The 25,441-nt window shown below is 31.3% G+C and overlaps 1 protein-coding gene across 1 annotated transcript in view; it reads right to left on the reverse strand.

Moving 5' to 3' along the window:
* The window catches only part of LOC139520889 (sodium-dependent proline transporter-like), a 73,725-nt gene extending 50,302 nt beyond the window's left edge, over positions 1-23,423 (reverse strand). The window contains exon 1 of the mRNA XM_071313909.1: positions 23,078-23,423. Within this exon, the coding sequence (XP_071170010.1) occupies positions 23,078-23,210 (133 nt within the window). The 5' untranslated portion in view covers positions 23,211-23,423. The remainder of the gene's footprint in view (positions 1-23,077) is intronic.
* Between the last annotated feature and the right edge of the window lie 2,018 nt (positions 23,424-25,441).

The raw sequence follows: 25,441 nt of genomic DNA on the forward strand, positions 1-25,441 counted from the left end.
AATACAAAACTGGAAGAAGGTTTAAAATGGGACACAAATAAATTAAACCTACAAATGCTAGTCAGTGAATGAACCAAATACAACAGCTATAGCATATATACAAAGAAAGAAACATATTTAAGATGGAAAAACATCTGGGATTGATATTGCCTAAATATTCAATATTGTATTGATGAAAAAAAAAACAATACATTAAGGAGCTTGGTGGTGAAAAACCCAATACATTAAGGAGTTTGGTGGTGAAAAACCCAATTTGATATTAATTTAAGGGGTGAATTGGAATTGATAATGCAATTAAAAAACTTTATCACCCAATTACAAAACAAAATGGTGGGTAAAAGCCCACATTCTTATCTGGAACTCTGTATTATAACATAGATTGTATGATATATCTAACTATAATTCATTTAAAAACGTGAATATATATTTGCATTTCCGTTAAAAGTAATTTAAATTTGTGATGATTGAAGAAAACAGACAAAATTAATTTTCATATTAATCTAAGTCTCATGGCGAAAAATGTATGTTCCTGTTACTATTCTTTTAAAGTGAATAGCGTATACAGGATGTCACTACCTCAAAGCTTTTAGTAATTTTATAAATGATTTAATGTCGTTTTCCTGTTCTGCATGATTTTTTTCATAAATAATTTGTTTGTATAGCACTCGGTGTCATTTGTATTCATTAAGCCTCGGTCGCACCTTACCGGATATCTCGAAAGGACGCCTAACGAATAACTTGTTTTCAATCCGTTCGTATCCGTTAGACATCCGTTCTTATCCGTTAGACGCCTGTTCATGACCTTTTAGCGTATGTTTTATCCGTCGACGTCCGTTCTGTCCGTTGTAAAATTTTGAGCATGGATAAAATGTCCGTTGAACGTTCGTTAGGCGTCCGTTATAAGTCTGTTAGGTGTCCGTTTTGTACGGTACTCGTCCGTTTCGTTTGCGTTTCGTATCTGTTACTTGTCCGTTAAACATCCTGGTAGACAAATTCACCGACGGACTTCTACCGGACGTTTAACGGATGAACGGATGTCGAACGAATGTGAAACGGACTTCTACCGGACGTATAACGGATAAAACGGAGGATGAATATCTGAAACGTATAAATGCCCATTACAAATTTGCGTCAGAAATTACAAAATTATATTGGTATGTCAGGTTTCTTGCGTGTCATGAATTCGATCTTAAAGTAAGTGAATGTCTTTACTTTCAAGCAGCTCTTATTCAGGCCAAACTCTACCCTTTGGTTGCATTATAAAGAACAAACCCAAGCCAGTTACACTTTTTGAATATTTATGCGATTTACATGTATTATTATTGTCGCCTTTAAATTTTTTGTATATCTTGTTCATCTCTTTTATCCGGTACGCTTCAATTACTTGTCCGTTTTATGCGGTACCTGTCCGTTGGATGTACGTTCGACATCCGTTCCGGTACGTTTCCGTTTCCCGTACGTTGCATATCGTGTGTGTCCGTTATGCATTCGTTACTCGCCCGTTTTATTCGGTCAGTACATCCACGGACTCACAACGGATAACAATCTTGTCAACGGACAACTTTTATTTTCATCCGTTAGGCGTCCGTTCGTGCTTTCCGGTTAGGTGTGACCATAGCTTAATTAAATAGCTACTTTTAATTTCATCGAAATTTATTATTCTAATAATTTTTTGAACTGGTCAAAATACTAAAAGCGAAGTGTAAGATACCGGTGGGACGTTCAAACTCAAAAGTCGAAAATAAACTGATAAGGAACTTTTACTCCAGGAATAGATTGCATTAACTGTATTAACCAAAACCTTTCTAAATATCGGATCCTCAATGCCCTCAAACTTCGTTCCTAATTTGGCCTGGACAATGGTTTTCAAGCGTTACTGCGAGTCTTTTGTAGACGATATAAAAAAAGATGTTATATGATTGCCAATGAGACAACTGTCCACAAGATACCAAAATGACACAAACATTAACAACTATAGGTCACCGTACGGTCTTCAACAATGAGCAAAGCCCATACCGCATAGTCAGCTTTAAAAGGCGAGCTTCTGACGTACACAATTATAAGCTCGGTATATTTGAACTAATAAAGTATACAAAATTCTTTTATATTTGAACTGTGATAGAAAAAGTTCATTTGAAAGTACAGTTTTGTCTTTATAAATTATCGTCCATGCTTTCGTCTAGAATTAATTAGAATAAGATAAATAGAACAATATTCTCTTATGTACATAAAAGCATGGATGATTCTTTATAAAGACAAAGCGTTCTTTGAAATGAACTTTTTTCTATCAGAGTTGAAATACAATAAAATACTGTTCATTGTTTGTCTTTTCTACAATACGTTTTTGTGAATGAATGGCAAGTATAAGTATTTCATGTTCTTTTGTTTCGGAATCCCAAAGGCAAACATTCTAATATTTCAATGCTGACTTTGTGATAATAAGTAAATATGTTACAATCTATCAAGAACAATACAAGACGCTCAAATTTGATCATAAGTTCCCATAGATCCTATAGCGTAGCATAGTATTATATGGTGAACTTTGGTTTTCAATGATATTAACAATGAAAAAAGAGAATGTGTCAAAGACACAACAACCCGAGCAAAGAGCAGAAAACAGTCGAAGGACACTTTATATATGGTTAGAAGATTATTAAAGAAACGTGTGGAGTGACTAGTTTATTAAGAAGGAAATGTTGAAGAAATTTTTGACATTACAGCATATCTTGCTGACTATTCGATGTTAAATTAATTGTATGTCACATTCAGCTATGCATTGTCTTGTCAGAAATCGGGTTTATTCAATAATTCAAAATAATATGGTATCATATGGTAGGAACCATGTTTAAATATGTAAAAACCGTTTCTTCGATTATGAATAGTTAAAACAATGCTTTCGAAATTTATCACTGACGCCTATCAAATATATTCCTAATGTCGTAACTACAATTCCGTTCCATTTCCACGAAAGTGACCTACTGAATTATACTTGTTACTGGGTGTGTACTAACATGTGCAACACGACGGATGCCATAAGTAGAGCAGGAGTTGCTTTCCAATCCGGATCCCATTTGTTCATCCCAAGTTTTTATTGCGTTCGTGTTGCTTATTCTTCATTTTTCTACGTTGTGTTTTGTGAACTTATGTTTGTGTTTTTTTATTTTTTAACCAATGTCGTTGTCCGTTTATTTTTGTATTTTTTTAGCTTGAATGTCCCGCTGCGCTTGTATCTTTCGCTCCTCTTTTACTAGAGACCTGTGCAATAGTGTTTTCTCTAAGTTCATTTACAAAGCCAACTTAAGCCCGCCTCCGGGTGCAGAGTTTTTCTCAATGTGTTGAAGAGTCAGTGGTGGCCTTCTTTTTGCTCTTTAGTCGGGTTGCTGTATCTTTTACAAATACCTTGTTTCTATTCTCAATCTGATAAATTCAGATAATGTACATTTATAGGAATATTGATCAATTTCAGCATATTTGTATATTTTGATATAAAGTAAAAACATCAGTAAGATGACCCGGTTTTTTTCAAAATCTATGTTGTCATTTTAATTTTTCTTCCAATGTGATTTACAAAAAATGCATATGACCAAACTAATTCATTATGAATTTTGTTGAATCCTAAAATTCCTATTTGCTTATGGCTTTTCTGATAAAGGTATTTGTGAACATTTATACTCATTAAATAGTATCAGCATTAATGAATCAAAATTTCAAAAATATATAATTCACCTCATGGGTCCAAGCATTAAACGCCAAATGAGCCTCGTGTGCACTGACTAAGTCAAATATCTCAATTAACCGATTTTGTTTTAAACAAAAACTTCTTATTTTAAATTGCATTTAGTCAATAGATTGCTACTTACGCCTTCTTTTTTATGTAGTTTGTCTGGATATTTTTTAAACAATTCTATGAGTGCAGTTTTATATTTCTCTTGAAATGAAAAGATCAATTTTTCAAATAGATACGCGAGGAGCGGAATGACCTTTTACATTACGTCGGGATTGGGTCTTACTTTTTAATTTTCTGCGGCATTCGGAATATACACGAATCTTAATTCGGGAATTTATTATTTGTAGTGATCAGACAAAGGTTACTTTATTTCATCTCGGGAATTTGGGAAGACAACCCCGCGTACTGCCCTTCATTGATTTAAAAAAAACAGTTATGGGAGTGCTTCTAGTTATTCTAGTAGACCATTTTATCGGGGTATCAAATACAATAGCTATACATTTACTACACATTGCTGTTTATCTAGTAGTTATTTCAACATAAAATAAATCATACACGTTAACAAACGTTCCGAGAATTTGTTTTATTTTTACAGATTACAACGCTATATACATATAAAGAAGCAAATTAATACAACATTGTCTGATTGTATAAATTAACTTCAATAGATATAGGAAGATGTGGTGTGAGTGCCAATGAGACAACTCTCCATCCAAGTCACAATCTATAAAAGTAAACCATTATAGGCCAATGTACGGTCTTCAACACGGAGCCTTGGCTCACACCGAACAACAAGCTATAAAGGGCCCCAAAATTAAAGTATACTTGATATTGAATATTTATCTTATATTAAATTAGATAATAATAAAAAATGAAAAGGTGTGTTTTTTTATTTATGAAAAGATGTCTGTATTTTATTAGTTTTCAATTAAACCAATGAAGTTTTGTTCAAATCAGATACGCCAATAATAAGAGATGTGATTTTATAACCAATTTGTCAACTCCACACCAAACCTCAAATAACCAGGGTGTCATTAAATTTATTCACATAATAACGATCTCGTTCCTTACAGACACTTTACTTATGATTAAACTCATAGCTTGTTACATATTTGTACTTCTATTGCATAAGCTTAAAGTTATTTGTCAAATTAATAATCAGTCGTGAATATAATCAACAAAACTAAACGGCAGACAATCAACAGTTTGATATATCGAAAAAATTTTAATTAGAAGTTAAGAGGTTATAGTCCGCGTAAATTATCTTCTTAGAACCATCACCATCACCGATGTTCTGCATGATGGACCAATCGCTTAAATCTATGGAATGCCCTCTAATTTTACACTTATTCTTTGAATATTGACAAGTCTTTATCAAATATTTTTTTAATTAAAAAGATTATCTATGTTTTTCCAATTTTAAGTTACTTTGTAGAGGACATTAACTTTAAGTAGTATAAATAGTATCCTAAAGACGTTTTCTAAACAACATTATTCTTTTTTAAATCCTGATTACATATTTTGAGGTTGATCTTCTCAGCCAGGAGCAAAATATTGAACTTTATCACAAAAAAATATATAACTATTTAATCAAGTCTTTAAAAGACACACTATAAGTGACCAAATAAATTCGGAGATAACTGTTCAAAGAAAACATATTATATTGTATCATTGCTGTGAAAAAAGTCTGCTTATTTATTGTCGTCATAGACTGATATGATATTTACATTTTTAAGATACTCTATTCAACAATTAGATGCTTCTAAATATAGCTATATCAGGGAATAAAAGCATTGACCAAATCACATTTTGTATTTCTCATGCTTCATACAAGTCTTTTTGAAGTTATGAACTTTAAAACGTTAGAAGAAATTGCAGAATAACTCTGTCTAAACTATTTAGTCCAAAAGAAATTATGAAAATCCTTTTAGTGTTTGAGTGGAACATTGCGTGAAGTCTTTCATTACAGACAATAATAATACAGAAAATGATGAGATTCCGTGCTGTAAGAATGTTAAGTAATCTGTTATGCAAATTCCTTCACGTATGTTTTGGATTTATTAAATCTATAGCCTTAAACAAATTATGTATTCATCATGGTTATACCCAAACATAATAATATACTATATAAAATTAGAAAAATTGATTCGAAGATAAAGTAATTTTACTGAATGCACCAAGTGTTATTGTATAATTCAGCGTTTCATTCATTTGCTGTTGTCCCTTAGATTTTTTTTAAATGACTTTTTGTATTTAGAAAAAAAAATAAGGACATGTCATAGACTAATTAAACATCTACAGTTGTAAAAAAGTAAAGAACATCAAGGCCAAAAGAAAACAGACAAAGTTGCGGGAATTACTCCTCGCTGCATTGAAGACCTGTTGGTGACCTTCTGCTGTTGTCTGTTCAATGGTATGGTTGTTGTCTTTTTGACACATTCCCCATTTCCATTCTCAATTTTAAACTTTAGCGTGATTAAACGTCACAGAAATGCAGTGATTTCACTCTATATAAAGCTTTACAAACATTTTGCATATATTATTTTATAGATTGTGTAATCTATAAAACTATAATTCATTTGCAAAACGGTAATGTGTTTGCATTTCCGATACAAGTAATGTTTGACAAATTGTGAGATGATTGAAGAAAACAGAGAAAAGTAGGAATGATTGACAAATAGTAATGTCGCATTCTATGTCATTATTTGGTCGTCATCAACTACTATGCAATGTAAATTATAACAAATTATTCCATGAACAATTTTACCAGAAAGTTTGTATTTCCAAGTTAAGATAAATATTATCCGATATTTGAGGCGACTGAAAGGCGACATCGCAAATGATTAATTCTATACAAATTACCGCAATCGCTATACATTTTAGATACAAATTACAAGTTTTAAAATCAAATTCACGTAATCAGCAGTAATTTTAAACCTTCATTGATATATGAATATTATTTTCAAAAGGTAGAATAAGTTATGCATAACTATCAATATCTCAAAATTTTGGTCTCGAGCGTAACTCGTGAGGATCATCGAACTGTTCCACATTAGTCAGTTCCATAGGTTGAATGTTAAACAACAGAAAATACATTTGGTATTGCATTAAGTGTTTAAGCTTAACAAATATTATAAAGGAATTTACAAAATATTTAATTTTCGTGGATAAAGAAGTCTATAATTTAGTGTTCTTTGTGGAATGTTATCGTTCATTTATTTTCTATAAAGATGAATCATGCCGAAAGTTATTTCTTGTTTGAATTGAATTAAACATTTAATTAGGGAGTCGTTTTTAGCTTACTATGCACTTTTGATTTTTTACTGTTGAATTCCATACAGTTACCTGTAGTAGCTTACTTCTGTGTCATTTGGTCTCTGCTTAAAGATGTATGGCATGCAATCACACCACGTCTTCTTTTTTATTATTAATCTCAGCCTAATTGGCAATATTTTTTTCGTGGTTCTCTTTTTAAGTCGATCGGAAACAAATTGTCATAGATCGAGTTAATTCATTAATCCAAGATAATATACCAATAGATCGATGATATGGCATGCGCACGAACCGTGTTTTAACTATATTGTAACCATTTATTCGATTATAAAGACAACACTTTCGAAAATTATCATTAACCTTTGCTAGAACTCTGCAAAATATCATATAAAGGAAACGTCATAGGAAGACCGGAAGTCTTTCATCATTTTCGATTGCAAATGACAGCAATTGGTCCACATTTTAAAGGAAATTAGCAGTGCAGAATTGCAAATTATTTTTGAGATCTTTTTTTACCATATATGCACGCTGTAAATGATTCTGATGTATCAACTTGTTTTAGAAATACACAAAAACTAATTTTAAATGTTATAAAGATTTATAAAAAAAAACAGTGGTCAATTTCTTAAATTCGTCTATTTTGATATTTAGGTGAAATGATCTTTTTTTGTGGGGGGAATTCAAGATATACATGTTTATTCGTAGTTTTTATTTTCGCCAGCGACAGAAGTCACGTATTGTGAACCTAGAGATGCATATCCGACAGCGGTTGCAGCCTTGATAAGCTTCATTTTTTAAGGAAGAAGCCCTTCGTATTTTTTATATCTTGTATACAGATGTCTTATGTCAGAGATTGTTTTTACCATATTTAAATGTCCCTCACTTTGTTTTAATGGTTCGGCGACTGTTAAAAACATATTTTGCGGGAATTTATGTCGTAATATAATTAATAAGATGACTTTTATGGATTAAAGGTCCGCCAGGGAGAGAGGGTTAATCTCACTTTGACGTCATTTTATGGATTCGTGATCTCGTATACTATAATAGATTATAGGTCAACTTAATCAGATATAATATTGATTTTTTGTAAAATGTACATGTCTGTCAGCCTCCAGGGTTTATCCGACCTTTACCCCATTTTTATACTTCATTGGTCAGTGTCAACTGTTCGTTCCTCATATACCATAATACATAGTTTAGGTCTTTTCAAATTATCGAATGATGGAACGGTAAGGAGTACATTTTCGCCTGGTATCTGGCATTGGCCTTCTGTAAATGAATAATCGGTAATGTTACGTTTATTTCATATTCTTAATAAAATCTGATCTTAATTTTTAAATACGTCTATCCTTTAAGCCAGATTCAACCCACTATTTTTCTTATATTCCCCTGTACCAAGCCAGAAATATTACAACTGTTATTGAATAGTTTTGTTTATGTATGCAGGCGTAGTTGTAGCACTTCAGTTTTCCTGTTGTTCCTTTATTCCCCTCTAAAAGTTGGTGCGTTACCGTCGATTTAAGTATGTAACCCGGATTTTTCTCAATCGGTTTTCGACTTTTGAACTCTTGTATACTACTGTTGCCTTTATGCATCATCAATTAAGCAGATGAGCCATTTCATTTTTTTTCAAAATTCTATCCTTTTATTGTTTTTTTCCTATTCAAATAATAGTTCTTTTCTTGAAATAAAACATGAACAAGCCCCACAAAAAGTTACGAATTGGCCTCATGTAGCTTTTCAACGAACCCGGTGGCCATTTCTGTTTATTGTAATAAAAATAGGACGATAAAAAGTGAATTTTGACCCCAAAAAATCAGGAAATACAAACTTTATGAGTAGATATAAATATATTTGTGTTTAATTTTCAGATTAAAACGTTCTAACTCTTAACTAAGATAGAAACTTTAATGATAAGGACATAATTTGACATTGTACAATTATAATTCAACAGATTGTTATCATCATTGTTAAGCCTAGTTTCAGCTACTTATCAAGCTGAAGATACTTGATAGAAATTGAATATAAACATTGTAACGAAATTGTATGGTATCGTGCAGTAAAAAACCTATTTGAACATATGTAATTTCAGAATGTACTGGAGGTATAAAAAAAACGAGCTCGATGAATTTTATATTATACAACAAAAACACACAGGTAAGATCTAGTTATCGTCATCCAAATTATACATACAAGAATCAATGTAGTGAGAGGGAAACACTTTGTGAACAATTATTGTGAAAACACTTTGAACGTAGAAATGAACGAAATTTCGTGAAACTAAATGATGTCATTGACTCTTTTAAACTCAATTCAAATTTGGGCGATGGAAGCTACGAATTATAGTCTTCTGATGAAATGGATGAATATGATCAAAGTTAAACATTGTGTAATAATGAAATTCATAATAAACGTTCAAACCCAAAACGTTTTAAAACGTACAGAATGTGAAGGAGGAAAAAAATGGTAATTAATTTTCTGATAAAAGTTATTTGTGAAAATATTAATGATTATAAAGATGTATAACCCTCATGAATCCAAATCTCCAAATTTAATGCCACCCCAGGCGTCAAATATAAAACATTAATGGTCCTCGAGCTCACTGACTATCTCGAATACTGCATTTAACCGATTGTTTGCGTTTGACTTTTAAATTGCATTCAGTAAATAAAATTCCTACTTACGCCTTTATTTGTATGTAGTATCTCATGCTTTTTTTTACTCATGAAATGTAAAGACTAATTTTTCAAAAAAAATTGTACTATGTGCAATACATTTGTGTGAATGCATCCAGTTATTCTAGTCAGTCATTTGAGTTCAAATTAACATTTTACGCAGAACATAACCATCAAATAACAAGAAATACATATTACTGGTAAAATTATGAAATATATCTTGATCATCGACTCACACAATAAAAGAAAACACTGAAAACAACAAAGGTAGCAACCTCTTCCTCAAGGTAATTTATACAGTAATTAGACTCTTAGGAGATATACTTATATGTAATAAAACTATTTAGTAATTCTGACTGCTTTGCTCTATGATATTCTTGCTAAACAAATGAAATTTATGCCGAAATCAATAAAACATAGATGTTTTGTGTTGTTGTTTCCAGGAGGTGTAGTTATAGCACAAATTTCACAACATTTTGCACTTTCTGCGTTGATGCTTATTTCTTCACCAAAAATCAATTTGAAATCAATATCGTCCTTTGGTAATATCAGGTTATTATTACACAAACAAAATGTGAAATTAATAAATGATTCTTTGAATCGGCTGTTTGATTATTTAAAGCTGAACTGTCAAAACAAATGATTACTGTCGGATTTTGTTATCAATTTCATTCAATTTCAGGCAATTTAAATTTAATTGAAGATAACAGGAATGCTTGGAATATTTCATCGTTTAATCTAGTTTAAATCAATTCTCCTTTACTTAAATGACAGACTGCTATTTCATTAGCTGGTATTTGCTTTACTCACACGAAATCAATTTCAGGATTTTTTCTTTCTCTGAATTTTAGAATTAAAATACTTATATTAGAAAGCCGACAAAGATAAAACTCATCATGACACTGACGACAAACATCGATTAAAAAAGATAACGTATTGTTAGTGCACATAATAAACAATATAGCAATAAACCAACACATATTTTTTTATTAGTTTTGATAATACTGGGGCCTGATATCCGAACATGATTTGTTGGAGATTTTGATAAGTATAATGTAGGGTTCTTAAGAGTAGTCAACATGCTAAGGTTGAAATTAATATACAAATTAAATAGTAAAGGTATAATATTGTGGCCATTTTTAGGTCATCGCACGGTGTTCAAAAACGATCAAAGCTCATACCACATAACAAGCGATAAAAGTCATCGACCCGATAATGTGTAGAACAATTCAACCGAGTAACCAACGGCCTAATTTAGACATAACACAGTAAACGAAAATAAATATGATGAACAGCATCATACAAATAACATTTTTTTACTTGGGACATAAATATTACGAATATTTTGGATTCAACTTGTTTGCACAAATATCTTTTTATATATATAAATTTGTTGATCTTGGTAAGGTTTAATTGTTTGATAATTGAAACAATATTACGCCGAAATTTCAATTTAATTAGGAATATTAACCCATGCACTTTGTCTAGGTGGAAATTAAATTAGTACGTACTTTTGGAAATGTACTAGTTCAAAACTTATTTCTTACATGTGTATTATGTTTCGCAAAAGGACAAGAAGATTGCATAGAATGGTTATTTGAAATATGTTTTAGAAAAAATACAAATCATCAATCAGAAATGATATTGTCGAATAAAAAAAACTTTTATTGAAGAGGCGTCTATTGGTGAAGTTGCCTTCCTAGAAACAGCAAATCTTACAAAGCCTATATATAAAAACAGGCAATCTATGCATACTTTTCATGAACGAATTCGATACGTTGTTTACTGGTGAAATAAATCACTTTATCATTTCTTAAAAAATAGTGAATCAGAGCCCGTGGTATGAACCTGACTCATTGTAAGATACGAAAACTCTACAAACGCGTTTAAGGCTTACTCCTGTTGCACTGTTCTTTTCCCTACGGATGACTAATTCAATTTTCCATTTCTATTAACAGCATTTTCTGTCAAGAACTAGATTTATACGTTTTATTCGAAAGATAACAATAGTAGGAAGATTTATAATAGAACCGATGTTCAACCATAATAGACATCTGAGATCATGATTTATACATCCAGAGTTCAGGACAACATAAATAGAGAGAAATATGATACTAGCCATATGGTACACTTTATACAAAATCAATGTAAAACAAGTGCCTGTGACTAGCTAAGTCATTTCCTATAGGAAGTTCCTTAGTATTATTTCCCAATGTAGATGTCATTTATTATGTGTGTCGTTGGATTGCTGTTTAATTGACACTTACTTTTAAGTTGATTTCTACATGTATTCATATATGAATAAATTAATTTTCAATGATGAGGTTAACTTAAAACCCGAATCGCAACATTACTAGTTATAAAATTGAGAAAGAAAATGGGGAATGTGTCAAAGCGACAACAACCCGACCATTGAGTAGACAACAGCCGAAGGCCACCAATGGGTCTTCAATGTAGCGAGAAACTCCCGCATCCGGAGGCGTCCTTCAGCTGGCCCTTAAAAATTGTTTAGACTTCTTTGCAACTGCTCAAAATGATTGAAGAATTATTGCGAACCCTATCATAGTTTTCCATAGATTCACTTGCAAGTTACCTGTCCATTTAAACTTTTGTAAGTTCTATTGTCCCATTAACAAGTACAACAGGTATTGTTCTCTGTATAGTTTATTTGATGGGACCTTTAAATTTCTTCCAAGAGAAATCTATCACTCATTGATTAATTTGCCTGACCAAAAAAATATCTTCTTTGTTCACTGAAATACATGCATAAACTCACATAAACTGCATGGGATACAGTATTTGTTCAATATCAATAATATACTTTCAATCTGTTCAATATATAGAGAATAATACATGGCAAAATCCGTATCATATGTCGTATCATCCCGAGACATCAATATCAACCCAAGGGCCTTTAGGCCCGAGGGATGATATTGGTCGAGGGTGATACGGCATGTGATACGGATTTTGCCATGTATTATACATTTTATCATATATTTCTACAGAAGAGTATTATATAATATGAACTGTTTTCTGATCCATAGCACTGGGTTACCTTCAGTTATACTTTTGTCTTGTTTCAAAGGCCTTAAAAGAACTGCTCAATTACTTATCCGAAGCACCTGGGTTACCTTACAATTTGCGTGCTGTTGTTTTAAAAATATTTTGTTTATTATTGTATTAATTTGTGTGTTTTGTATTTTTCATAGTTGCATTTAGTGTGCCAAAAAATATGAAAACTTGACGTTCGTGACGTCACATACAATATGAAAACTCGACGTTCGTGACGTCACATAGCAAACAATGACGTCATTCAAAAAATTTACCTATTTTGAGGAAAATTTTTCTTAAGCAAAAAAAAAAAACCAAAACTGACTTTTATGAAAAAAAAAAAAAAAAAAAAAAGTAGGGGTGTGATAAAGGGTATGCGATAAAGGGTGCGCATCAAAGTTGCGCGATATGGATTAAACAGCAGGCTATTTATCACATATGCAAAACTACTGTATTTACTACTAAACATATGATAAAAGCACTTATTTAATTATAAAAAGTTTATTTCTGATTTTTTTTAGCTACTGCATGCATTTATGTTTTAAAGAATTTGCATGTTTTTTGTGGTTGTTCAGTTATAAAGAATACATTTATGAAGACCTTTATTTAAACATTATCATTTCAAGTTTTCACTTACAATGTATGAACAGACTTTAAAAAAAAATTTTAATAGGTAAAATGTTGAAATTTGATCAGAAATCAACTTTTAATTTTTAAAACAGTGTTTATATCAAATTAACAAATTGAAAATGTGTTATTGATTGAATAAATACAACATCACATGCAGTTTCATAATTACTTATTTGTACATGTATATCCATCATTGACAGTTCAATTTTTTGTTCAGGTAAATTAATCAATGAGTGATAGATTTCTCTTGCAAGAAATTTAAAGGTCCTGGTGAATAAACTATACAGAGAACAATACCTGTTGTATTTGTTAGATGGGACAATAGGACTTACAAAAGTTTAAATGGAACTTGAAGGTGAATCTGTGGAAAACTATGATAGGATTCGCAATAATAGGGAGTCAAAATTTACAAGCTACAATCATAATGAGATAAACAAGACAAAATTAACAGCAGGTTATTATCATGATGTCGTTCTTGTTGTATTATTTACGTAATGTGCATTGCCTTGTGTAACGCATCATTGTTTGACTTAACAAACGCCAAAAGGCCTAAGTTTTCTAGTCTGTTATTGTTTGATCTGAGTAACATCTTAACGCCGCATATGTTTTCTATTGTATCATTTAATGACTCGACTAACACCAGAACGACTACGTTAATGTAATTGTTTCATTATTTTACCTGACTAACATATGAAAAGTTATGATTCCTATTGTTTCAATATTTGACCTAACTAACATCAAAACGCCTACGTTTTCTATTGTATCATTGAATGATAGGACTAACACCAGAACGCCTACGCTATCTTTCGTTTCATTATTTGATCTGTTGTATTGTATAGTTTTTTTACCTGACAAATATCAGAACGATATGGTTTACATTATTTTTATTATTGCGATTTTGTCATTTTAGACCTAAATGCAATTTTTATTTTTAGGATTTTGGGAAAAATCCTTATTAGTTCATATAAATATTTTGAAATGCGAGTTTAAATTATTGCGTTTACAATTCTGTCGCAATTTTCGCAATAATAAAAACCTCACAATAATTTCTGAATTTACAGTATGGAAATTGGCCGAAAGAGTTTTATTTCTGTTCAGTTCGGCTCAAATGACCGTTATAGATCAAAATCAGTTTTCTAGTAGCAAAGAAAGTATATATGCCATATTGTCAATTCAACACTGAGAAGATCATATGGTCACATTATTTATCAGTTATTCAAATTCTTAAGACATGTATTTATGAATACTTTTTATAAATCATTAGAAATATATAGAATAACCTTAATGGTATCAATTTTCCTGCACCAGATGCGCATTTCGACAATACATGTCTCTTCAGTGATGCTCGTGGCCAAAATAAACTATAAGGTTTGGAAGAGTTACTAAGCTTACATAATTGAAAAAATGTTGAAAAAAAGAAAGAAAAAGAACTGAGTGAAAAGATATTTTTCAAACAAAACGATGAGTTTTTAATATATTTCCGAACAGATTTTAAAAAGCAATATTTATATTATACAAAAGTAATATATTTCGAAAAAGTGACACAATATTTGCGTTAACATTATAATCAACAATTGAGTGAATGGAATCAAGTACGATCTGTCCGATATTATTATACTTAGAGCAAATAAAAAAGAAATGCTGGTTATCCTCAACAGAATAATTGCAATTTGGACAAAAAGTGATCTCTGATAATAAATTATTAAACAAATGAGATTTCAGTTTGGACGCATTATGTCTAAGCTATCAATGATTGTTATTATATCTTCTATCCCATAATCTAAAGGTTAAGTTATTTCATGTAAAATTTGTCTAGTCTACTTTTAAATAACATAAGTTTGGGGATTTTATTAAACTTAGAGGAAGATTCATCCATAGCCTTTTAGATAAAGGAACGAAACTATTAAAGTAAGAACTAGTTTAAGCAAATGGGATAGAAATGAATTATTTTTCATTCCATACAGTATAAGGCTTTGTCTGGGAAAAATATGGCTGGACTAACTCGTATAAGTATGCATGTGCCATCCCATTTAATATAAAAACAGTAAAAACTTATGTTTATTTCGTCTATTTTCAAGAGTCTTTAATCCTACGTCAATATACAGTTTGTTTCTCTATGAATCACGCCGAATTCTAATAATAGATTATATTTGAAGATTTCCAAGGAGTTCGGACTCATTTTGTGAGCAGTTGTCCCAAAACACACAACCTTACTTTAATTATTGGTTTATTAGAGCATATTAAATACGTACAAGTTATTTCCTGTCTAATAAACATTTACCTTGTCCACGTACAGATAAAAAAGCTCCATTACCTCAAACGGATGGAAACTGTCATATTCCTGACTTGTTAAAGCATTTCCTTGTGTAGACAAATGTTGATAAAATCTGGTTTTATAGCTAGCGAAAACCACTCATTTTTGCATAAATAATCGATCAAACTGATGAGTTCAATAAAATTTGTCTAGTCTATTTTGAAATTGTTTGGGATAATATCTAAGGTATAAGTCAAAGAAGACGTTTTTAAAGCATGATCAGCGTCTACTACTTTAAAATTAAGAAAAGAATGTCATTTGCCAGAGGTCTAATGTCATTTTCAAATGTTCGTTAAGGTCGCCTTCTTTAACATAAGCATGAATGAAGGTACCCTTGTCTTAGGGAACTTTCAGTATCAAAAGGTCGATATAATTGTATACGGAAAACAACAGGGATGCAAGATTGATGCAAAATGTGTGTTATAATCATTAATGTTCTAGTTATATTTTAGTTGAATTCAACAAAAGTATAAAATGTTTGATATAAACAAGGATTACACGTCATGTTCTGACGTAGTTGTTGTTTCAAATGAGAAAATAACACACCAGGGGGATTTTGAAACCCACATTAAAATTAGAATCAACATTTTCTTCTTATACATAACAACAGGTTTTCATTTGTATCAATTAATGGATTATTTCTTAAATAAATTTGAGTGTCAGTTTTGTTATAAAGAAATAGTTCGATGATTTAAATGTCAGTTTTGTTATAAAGAAATAGTTCGATGATTTAAATGTCATTTTTGTTATAAAGAAATAGTTCGAGGATTTAAAAGTCAGTTTTGTTATAAAGAAATAGTTCGATGATTTAAATGTCAGTTTTTGTTATAAAGAAATAGTTCGATGATTTAAATGTCAGTTTTGTTATAAAGAAATAGTTCGATGATTTAAATGTCAGTTTTGTTATAAAGAAATAGTTCGATGATTTAAATGTCATTTTTGTTATAAAGAAATAGTTAGTTCGATGATTTAAATGTCAGTTTTGTTATAAAGAAATAGTTCGATGATTTAAATGTCAGTTTTGTTATAAAGAAATAGTTCGATGATTTAAATGTCATTTTTGTTATAAAGAAATAGTTCGATGATTTAAATGTCAGTTTTGTTATAAAGAAATAGTTCGATGATTTAAATGTCAGTTTTGTTATAAAGAAATAGTTCGATGATTTAAATGTCAGTTTTTGTTATAAAGAAATAGTTCGATGATTTAAATGTCAGTTTTTGTTATAAAGAAATAGTTCGATGATTTAAATGTCAGTTTTGTTATAAAGAAATAGTTCGATGATTTAAATGTCAGTTTTGTTATAAAGAAATAGTTCGATGATTTAAATGTCAGTTTTGTTATAAAGAAATAGTTCGATGATTTAAATGTCAGTTTTGTTATAAAGAAACAAGTACACACCCGTGATATCGCTGGTCCGTAACTGAATTAAAGTATACAACTATGCCTAAGCCTTATTTTAGTAATTGGTATTGTCATCTGATAAACTGAGTCATGTCGATTATAAGATACACAGTTTTCTCTGCTTTCAAATCTTTCTGTCTGAACCCGTCGACCTGGAACTTGTCAATTATTGGTAATATTAATTATTTGGAAAACAAAAGGTCCTGGCTATCCAGGAATGGAGTATTTTTTAATCAACATCATTGTCCCATATTAGTTATCTTAGGAGGTCTTGCTGATTGCTGAATAAAACTACAATAGGGTAGTGTCGGCCCTTCGATTATGACCCGTGTATATAGCAAAATCCTAAATACACCGTTTGGTGGTGCGCCTGTCAAATGCGGAACTATGACCCGTGTATATAGCAAAATTCTAAATACACCGTTTGGTGGTGCGCCTGTCAAATGCGGAACGTACCCTTTGATTATGACCCGTGTATATAGCAAAATCCTAAATACACCGTTTGATGGTGCGTCTGTCAAATGCGGAACGTACAGATAAGGTAATAGCTAACAGGTGAATATATTATTGGTATCGGTATCGGATTTGACCCGGAACTTGTTAATTATTGGCAATATTAATTATGTGGAAAACAAAAGGGTCTGGAGTGGTGTAATTTTTAATCTACACCACTGTCCTATATTAGCTATATATAGAGTTGAATTCTTTGATTTGTCGTTTTTACCCGATGACGGCTGACAAATTGTACCTCGTAATTTTAGTATTATAGATAGTTCGATGATTTAAATGTCAGTTTTGTTATAAAGAAATAGTTCGATGATTTAAATGTCAGTTTTGTTATAAAGAAATAGTTCGATGATTTAAATGTCAGTTTTGTTATAAAGAAATAGTTCGATGATTTAAATGTCAGTTTTGTTATAAAGAAATAGTTCGATGATTAAAATGTCAGTTTTGTTATAAAGAAATAGTTCGACGATTTAAATGTCAGTTTTGTTATAAAGAAATAGTTCGATGATTTAAATGTCAGTTTTGTTTCTGTTTTGCCAGTTTATATTTGACTAATGGGTTTGAATATCCCTATGGTATATGTCGTCTCTCTTTTTGTGAGTGTGTTGATAGTTTTATTCTGTTCAATTTAAAATAAACAAAACCAAACCTACAAAATTGTATATTCTTTTTACTAATACTGACTCTACAATTCCTGTTAGGAAGGTTTATACCTCTTCATTTATTTATTGATCAACGCGGCGAAAAGGGTAGGATTTACTCTTGTGGTTATGTTCTCATATTTGTCTATAACCCGCATCTCACATCAAAACAATGTAGTTCTATTTATAAATTATTCAATCAAAATACATTCTTTTTCTTGGACATTTATTGTTGATCTCTAATGATATTTTCGAATCATCAAAATGACAATTATAAGAAACTTATTCAAAAATATTGACGGAATAAGCGTGATGAGAAATCAGGCAATACGAAAACAATAAAATCAAATTGCACTGTTCAATCTAACTTTATTAATTGTGTATAAAACGAAGTAAAATGTAGGTACAATTAATGGGTCATTATGGTCATAAAAATGTTGTATAAAACATAATAGTTCAGGCGTTTGAGCATGCAGGAATTGGCATTGAATCAATAAAAGCAAATTAATAGTATTTAATTCAATGTGTCTTTTACAACTTGATTCTTAAAAAATAGCTTTTTGATCGCTGACATCTCACCTTCTCAATATGAAAATTTACGGGAGGTAAATCGAAAAAGTACAACTCCTCTTGATGAGATCATTCTATAGGTTTCTGAAACATTACATCGCCTGTATGATATAACATCATTACATATTAACTTCTATATATATCTATATAATTGGCGAGGAAAACACGTTTTGCTAAAAATGCAATTACGTTTTCAATATTTTGAAGTTTTCTCTAAATGTCAAGTGTCATACTTAAATGATACATTGCCATACAGGTGATTGATTCCGCTGATTATAAATTACCTCACAATTGCCTTAAATGTCAGGAGAAAATAGCTGATAGCTGTTTAAGTCTTTTTTCAGGTTTCTGGGGTATTAAAGGGAAGGCAGTTATATAATTTTACAATTGACTCCATCGACTAGGTAATTGATAGCTGTTGTAAATAAGAAATCAATCACCAGACAAAGTGTTCACCGGAAATTTAGTAAGCAAATAGTTGTTTTAAACATAATTGGAAATAACGACCATTTGAGAAATCAGTTTAAAGTACAGAACTATCTGTCTCAAGTGTGAATTGCCAAGACAAACGAGTAAGGAAGGGAAAGAAAAGATTTAAACGTGGCAATCAAAAACAATAACGTTATACAAAAACAATACTAGACAAAACCATTACCAATAGAATATGCAATTCCCAAATCGGTGAATCTTGATTCAATTACAGATGAGTACATTGTATTACTGTCTTTTTCACTGAGTACATGTCAAAATGATAGAAATCAACCTTATGCAAGTGGACGTAAATATGTACATGTATAAGGATCTATAAGACTATGATTGAACTGTCATATACGAAATACAAGGAAATAAAAGATGAAATGTGGTCCGTTTTGTAGCATTCGATGAACAATTCAACTTGCAAACAGTCCCATATTTTCCGTTTTTATCAAAACCTAAATAGGTTAACAGATGTATAGATGTTAATTTGAATACATTCCATTTCTATCCGACGCAGCTCAAGTGTTTTGGACGGGTACATCCAAGTATGCCTATATCATTCTGTTCGTTTTCAAATAGGTGCATGTGCTCAATTAATAACATAAGTGTCCAATCTATGACGTCACATGAACATCTTATCAAGTACCTAAAAGTACAGTTTAGACTAAAACCTTTGGTAAAATTGTATTTTCCTACATCATTTTGTTGCCCAATTATAAAAAAAAATGTATAATTTCATACTTCTTCAATCCATCCGTAAGACCAAGGCTCACGTTGGAAGGCAAACTCAAATACGCAGCTGAAGAGCATAAAATACAAAAAATCCGAAAAGATATCATATACGAATAAAGAACCTTAGTAAATACACAGACCACATTCCTCCATATTTGTCACTGGACAAAATAAAATCTCATCCAATAACTTCTGACAACTAGGAAATGAATCATAATTTCCGACCGATTTGTAAATTGACATAGACATTATGTCCTGATTTTCTACAGTTTTATGAAATTCTAATATCGTCTTTTCCCATAAACAAGTGTCTAGCTCTGGGTGGATCTAAACAAATTGATAATAAATCGAACAGAGGCTATCAAAGATTTGCTATCAATACCAAATTATAACATTAAGTTATTATAGCTTAGCTAAGTAATAATAAATTTCGCCTCAATATCCACAGTTATTGTTGAAAAGGAAAACATTTTATTTTATATTAGTTTTTGCAATTATATACCATAAATTGATGAGTAAAGACACATGAAAAACTGCAATGAGAAGGGAAACGCTAGTTCTTATTGAAATGCAATTACTTGACAGTATTCTTTATATCCTAACACGAACATAAATATAATCAAGAAATGGAAGAAAATAAGTTAAATCGATCCTGTGTATATCTAAATAATTTTGTTTCATTTCCAAACGTAGTTTTTAAACCATTGCAATCCAAAACGTTACAACCATATCATGTCATTTGATTAAAAAATAAATGTTTCTGTTTTTTAAATATTTCTCTATTACGTAGTGCTGTATACGGAGTAGACAAATCATAACTGTCAACGGAAAAAAACTATAACATAGGATTTCAAAATCTAGCACACTTAAAATATTTTAACACTAGAGTGGGGTGCTCATTTTCGCCATATCTTTCCATGTTTTCTACAGTTTATGTTCAGGTCTATATGTTTTTGGAGTATACTGATATTTCTATATGAAGATAACTTCAAATGCAAAACATTCCTAAGCTTGAAAACATGTTTGTTTGAAAATAATCATCTGTAAAATTAGATTAAAGGGTGTTTGAAATTTCCGGATGTTTTGTCAATGGGGGACACATATTCGCCGTTTTTACACATTTATTTAAAACCAAATAACTTCAGCTTTATATAATATTTATCAAATAAATTTCATTATAGATGAACAGCAGACATTTCAAAGGTGTAAAAAACATAAATTTAGGCCAATCAGTCAAAAAATTACGAAGAAAACATTCTTTGAAAATCTTGTTTTTCATTCAGAAAATTGACCGAAAATCGTTGTCTGTTTTTCGGCCCTTTTGCAGTAAGTGCCATAATTTTGTTTAAGTTCAAACAATAATCATATAAGTTACCATCGTTTAAGGAAAGGATTAAGAGCACTAGTCAGCTGTAAAAAAAGGGGAAATACAGTGTGTCTATAGGACTGGTATAAAATTACTGGATGCAAATATAAAACAAAATTATAAGATTTCTTGTGTAATATACCGGAATTCAATTCAAAGTGGAAATCGTGTAAAGTTCACCAGCAGCTTTCAGTTCAGTTAAAGCAGTTCATTTGTTCATCTGCGATCTTCCCTTTCGTAGAATTAGAAGGTATGAACGTACTACAAATTGTTATATCTGTGCCTTGGTATAGCAAATGCATCAAATAACGAAAACATCGTATAATTAAGTTGCTCTATTGGCTAGTACATCACAAAATGTATTCCAAAAGTAATTTATTTGTTGTAATTGATTTGCAGTTTTGATACAGATTTCATCATAGTACAACGATTTTCAATACAAACTTTGTTTTTTGGAAAGTTTAATAGACCCATAAACGACTCGAGGGTGTAAAAAACAATTATAATCTGCCTAGCTTAAAATTTGATTGTCTTCCATTTTTTTCGAAAATGTGGTATGATTACCAAATAAGACAACAAATGAGTGAGTTTATTTATTAGTATTTTCTGTCCTTTCGGGAAATTGATGTTGATGGAAGGTAGTTAGTAATATCTTTACTGTTTTAGTTATTCCTTGTCTAGACACAGAGGGATTAAAACAATCTAGTATTATACAATGTACCTCTAGATGTTGGGTAGCTGTTTTTAATATCCAATATGTCTTTTTTATAGATATATTGATTGTACCTTTATAATACTGCATTTCCTTTAAATAATAGTTGTTCATTTTGAAATATCCATCTTTTTTTAAATGAAAAAAATGAATGTGTTCTGAAATTCATAAAAACAACACGATTTGTTTAATATAAAAATATCACCCAAAGAACTATTTAGAATTGTTTGCACTTGAAATGTATTCAAAATGTAAATTTGTGCAAAAATGCATTACTCATATTTTCAAGTTTAGTGCCAAGAAGGTTTATTTGTAATCCGACCAAGCAAAAACTATTTCGTTTCATTTTATTTGTAAATAGGTAAATTTAATTGTTTTACTATTTTTACATTGGAAACTAATTGAGGGTCAAGAGAATACTTGTTATTGAAAACAGAAATATGAAGCAAAAATATAATTAATAATTCTAGGAAATCTTATCTTTCAAAATAATTGTTACAGATTATTTGAAGATGTTTAACTTCCTCCCTTAGGAACACAAATAGTGTTCTTGTGCAGCAGTGAATAAATGCTATAAATTGCTGAAATATTGATGAAGCGACATGACACTTCATACGTCTCGATCGATGCGTGACTCATACCAAGATTCCAATGCACGCGCGATTCATATCTCTGCTAATTTTCAATCAATATATATAAACAATTAGGTTCACTTCCTTATAAAAAAAATACTATACACTAATAAAAGATTTTACCAGATTACTTCATAAGAATAATATTTTTGAATTGAACTAAACAGGTAAGTTCTGAAGGTGATTCATCCGACAGTAAAACTTACCAGATACCTATATTGTAACTAGAAAAGTAGGAGCTGATAAATTCAATATAGGAATTTCATTAATTATGGAGACTGTTGCTAATATAATATGTGGTAAAACATCAGGTATTCTTTTTCAATTGAATAAAATTAATTAAGATTTATGAATGATAAATGTTTTACCTGTGTATTTCTGAATGAAGAACGGGAGAGATGTAGTCCCATGAAGACCAACTGTGTACGTTGCCAAAAAGAAGAACTGGACTAAATCCCACTTGGCACTATACTCCTGTTGTTCTAATCCTAGATCGTTCATATTTACACAATAACTGCTGGACTATAAAATTGTGGTAATGTAAGAATATAATGGAAGGAACAATACGCATGCTCCAGTATCAGATATACGACTGGAAGGCTTGAGTTAAAACTCAGCTAATTCCATTCTTTCACTTATAGGATCTGTAGATGAATAAATAGTTAAGCTGTGAATGTCAACGAATGATGCTTTGATTATTTTTTTTATTTGACTGCTTTCTAATTAGATATATAACGATTTTCTCTGCATGAATATAAAACAAAAATCCATCGATTTCACACTGATAAGTACAAAACTTCTATTTTGTCTAGATTTTTGAAGATTAGCAGTGCTTGCTAGAATATTGAACTGTTTAAGGATAAATTTATATGTTTAAACTTTTTTCCGGTCAGAACAAATAGAAATTTCGAAGCAATCAGCTGATTTTATCGGCTGGAAAATCAGGACAGAAAAGTTCTAATTGTTAATAGCTTCATTGAGGGAAGTAATAAACGTAAAATCATTCTTTGATTTCTTAATGATTTATAGGAAACCTGAGTAAAAATATTCTATTGCAGTTTCTACTGATAAATTTCGTCCTGACAGAAAAAAAAGTAGTTACAATGTAAGCCAACGAAGGAATTTTAGTCTTAGATGCATGATTTTTGTTATTGGCTTTGGACTAGCTGTCAGTAACTAGTGCTAGATCTGTACTTAGTGTCTATTTGTGGGCAGTAATATTTCGTGTTATATCGTATTATAACGTAGTAAACCGTAAATGAACCATAGCTGATCCCAAGCTATCCGTATAGCAACGTTATGAAATCGTTCCGTGACAAATTCATAACAAATTGTATCCTTCGGTCACACCTTACCGGATAGCTCGAACGGACGCCTAACGGATAACTTTTTTTCTATCCGTTCATGTCCGTAAGACGTCCGTTCTTATCCGTTAGACGTCCGTCCATAACCGATGCATGTCCGTTTTAAGCTTACGTTTTATTCGTCGACGTCCGTTCTGTCCGGTGGAAAATTTTGAGCATGTTCAAAACTTTGAACGGACGTCCAACGGATAAAATTTCCGTTGAACGTCCGTTAGGCGTCCGTTTTGTACGGTACTCGTCCGTTTCGTTTCCGTTTTGCATCCGTTACGTGTCCGTTATACATCCGTTGGAGGTCTGGAAGATAAGCCTCGGTCACACCTTACCGGATAGCATGAACGGACGCCTAACGGATGAAAATAAAAGTTGGCCGTTGACAAAATTGTTATCCGTTGGGAGTCCGTTGATGTACTGACCGAATAAAACGGACGTGTAACGGATGCATAACGGACACACACCGGATATGCAACGTACGAGAAACGGACACGTACCGGACAGAACGGATTTCGAACGTACATCCAACGGACGAGTACCGCATAAAACGGACACCTAACGGAAGCGTACCGGATAAAACGGGTGAACAAGATATACGGAAAAATCAAAGGCGACAATAATAATACATGTAAGGCCAATTAAAATTAATTGCTAGATTTTCATCCCCGCCCGCCACTCTGAAATCGTCCCGCCCCGATTTTTTTTATTTAACAAAAATACGATTTCCGGATTTTGTTCATGTCCGTTACCGGGAACCATCGATAATTTCGTTTCATTCAAAACTTCCTGTTTCAAATTTCGTTTTTGTATTTCTTCGAGTAATCAAACGAAAATGATTAAGTCGACATATTCTGCTGCTCTATGATGACAACATCATCTTCCGAGAATAGTGATTGATAACGAGAAGAGCATGAAATATTCGTGTTACGCTGAAACGCAAATTGCGGTAGTCACAAGTGAATCGAAAACCGTGTTTTTTTCTTCATTTAATATACAATGACTTTGTGTCAGGAAATGTGGACTGTGAATGATATCCAAAGCGCAAGAATCGTAGAACAAATTGGTAAAAAAACATGACTGGATTAAACAAATTGACACAAGCACGAACTTATTTGATTTATGACCGTATATTGAAAAAAAAGTCGACAAACACGCATTTTAATTATAACAAGCCCTTGGCTGTTGTTATTTTGTTGACCAACAGCAAACACCCTCTGTAACTGTCCCAATACCTTCAATTTAGTCATTAAACAACAACTAATTTTTGGTTAAGTTCTTGTTTTACATCATAATTACTTTCAACACTGAGTTTACATTTTATTCTGTACTCACAATACAGTTTGTACTTGTGTTGCATACAATTGTACCAGAGACATA

Source organism: Mytilus edulis, chromosome 4 (assembly GCF_963676685.1).
Source record: "Mytilus edulis chromosome 4, xbMytEdul2.2, whole genome shotgun sequence".
Classification (NCBI taxonomy): domain Eukaryota; kingdom Metazoa; phylum Mollusca; class Bivalvia; order Mytilida; family Mytilidae; genus Mytilus; species Mytilus edulis.